Source organism: Fulmarus glacialis, unplaced genomic scaffold (assembly GCF_000690835.1).
Source record: "Fulmarus glacialis isolate BGI_N327 unplaced genomic scaffold, ASM69083v1 scaffold41792, whole genome shotgun sequence".
NCBI classification, from domain to species: domain Eukaryota; kingdom Metazoa; phylum Chordata; class Aves; order Procellariiformes; family Procellariidae; genus Fulmarus; species Fulmarus glacialis.
The window spans coordinates 355-2,591 of NW_009197944.1; the positions used below are offsets into that span (position 1 = coordinate 355).

A 2,237-nucleotide genomic window follows, 5' to 3' on the forward strand; every position below is an offset into this window, starting at 1 on the left:
CCAACAAACTTGTTTCTTGGCTTGCAGAAACCACCTTTGTGCCTGTGTCCCCACGAAGCGGGCGGGCTGAGGTGGACGACGTCCTTGCCGCCATCCGGCCAACCACCTGCCTGGTTTCCATCATGCTGGCCAATAACGAGACTGGGGTCATCATGGTGAGTCTGTGGGCAGCAAGTGGGATGGGGTGGGGACATCCTCGCAAAAAGTGCTTGATAGGGGGAGCAGACGGTCCCTGGGACGCAGACCCTCTTCCCTCCCGCCAGCCTGTCACGGAGCTGGGCCAGCACATCCGTGCCCTCAATCAGCGGAGAGCGGCGGAGGGGCTGCCCAGGATCCTGGTGCACACGGACGCTGCGCAGATGATTGGCAAGGGGCGCGTGGACGTGCAGGAGCTGGGGGTGGACTACCTCACCATCGTGGGACACAAGGTATGGCCCTATTCACCTGGCCCAGCCACTGTTCACCCTCTTAGACATCTCTGTTGGGGTGCCAGGGAGACTTTGGGTGCCCCCTACAGCTTGATATCTCATCAGTGGCCAAAGTTTTCCTGCTGGATGGTGCTCTGAAGACAGTCTTCAGCTGGGTGACAAGGCTCCTGCAAGTCAGGGGACCTGTCTGGAAGGGGGAGCAGGAGGAGGCCAAGGGCAGGGGACAGCTCTGCAGCAGCCTGTGTCTGTGAGACGGGCAGGGTCAGCACTGGAGGGCACTCAAATTTGGGCAGGAGTACAGGAAAGGGACACCTGGCAGTGTCCCCAGGGTCACCATGTCTCTTTCTCCCCGCAGTTCTACGGCCCGCGGATCGGCGCGCTGTATGTGCGCGGCCCCGACACCACCACCCCGCTGCACCCCATGCTCTTCGGAGGGGGACAGGAGAGGAGCTTCCGGCCGGGGTAAGGTGGCTGGGTGGTGGCTCAGAGAGCTGGGCCTCGGGCTGGTGGCCAAACCACACGTGGCTACTTAGTCTGAGCTAAGCTGGCAGCTGTGTCACCCGCCAGCCCTGGGGCGGGCAGCCCAGCGCAGGGAGATGGATCCGTGCGTGGGAACTGCGGGAGCCTGATGCGCAGGCTTTGCCGCAGGAGCAACCGCAGGGTGGGACTGCCCCCTTCCCAACCACCTCAGAGAGGTGTCCAGGACCCCCTGCCAGCGGTGAGGGGTCCCACGCTGGGGATGTCTGTGCGCTGAGGTTTCTGGTCTGGAGAAATAACTCACTGCTCCCTCTTCCCTTCCAGCACCGAGAACACCCCAATGATTGCCGGCCTCGGCCAGGTGAGTCAGTGATGGTCACGGCTGAGCGATTCCGCCTGGCGGAGCCAGCACGGCGACAGCCACCTGTGCACCCCAGTCATTAGAAATGACAAAGTCGGGGTGCGGGAGGGCAGGCAAACTACCGGGAAAGGAGATGGGGCTTTCTGGTGCCAAAGGAGGTGCTTCGGAGCCCTGGCAGAGGGCAGTCACGCAGCTCACGTGGCGCAAGGCAGCGGGAGGCTGTTGGGGGACGCAGGGGACCTGGCAATTGCAGAGGCTGTTCCCCGGCTGGACTCACATGCCAGGGAGCCGCACACGGAGGGAGGTGTTGGGGGGGGTCGCTGATGGAGCCTGTCTGGGTTTTCTCTCCTCAGGCTGCAGAGTTAGTGAGCAAGAACTGGGAGGCCTACGAGGCTCATATGCGGGATGTTCGGGATTACCTGGAGGCCAGGCTGGAGGTGAGCAGACCTGGTTTCTCTTTGTCTCTCCCCTCCCGGGGTCTCAGCCTGCAGAGTGCGGGGCCTGGAGCCAGGGTGGGTATGTCCCTCTGGCCCTGCCACCTCCTCACCACGTGTGAACCAAGTGGTTCACAGCCCTCTGATTTCTCCAGGCCTCCTTTGGGAAGCAGAAGATCCACTTCAACAGCCACTTTACGGGCTCCAAGCGACTCTGCAACACCTCTAACTTCTCCATCCTGGGCCCAGGCCTTCAAGGTAACTCTTACCCCACCGCTGCCCCATGATGGTGCCCACGGCGCCAAGCACCTGCCCCGCACAGCACCCTGTGGCTAGAGACCGGCGGGTGCTCGGCTGTGGCTTGGGCAGGGAGGTGAGGCAGGTAGGGGCCCTCGGAGAGAGCCTGGGTGCTGGGAGACCTGTGCTTGTGTGTGCTGCAGGGCGAAGGGTGCTGTCTTCCTGCAAGACGCTTCTCGCCAGCGTTGGGGCTGCCTGCCACTCTGAGAAAGGAGATCGGTAAGCAGCCGGCTTTGCCAG

At 62.9% G+C, this 2,237-nt stretch overlaps 1 protein-coding gene across 1 annotated transcript in view; it reads left to right on the top strand.

Annotated features, from left to right (window-relative positions):
- Window positions 1-20: 20 nt before the first annotated feature.
- The window catches only part of SCLY (selenocysteine lyase), a gene marked incomplete at its 5' end in the record, with an annotated part of 3,040 nt that continues 823 nt past the window's right edge, over window positions 21-2,237 (top strand). The window contains 7 exons of the mRNA XM_009572736.1: window positions 21-155; window positions 264-428; window positions 784-890; window positions 1,230-1,266; window positions 1,620-1,703; window positions 1,856-1,958; window positions 2,141-2,216. Coding sequence (XP_009571031.1) covers window positions 21-155; window positions 264-428; window positions 784-890; window positions 1,230-1,266; window positions 1,620-1,703; window positions 1,856-1,958; window positions 2,141-2,216 — 707 coding nt within the window. The remainder of the gene's footprint in view (window positions 156-263; window positions 429-783; window positions 891-1,229; window positions 1,267-1,619; window positions 1,704-1,855; window positions 1,959-2,140; window positions 2,217-2,237) is intronic.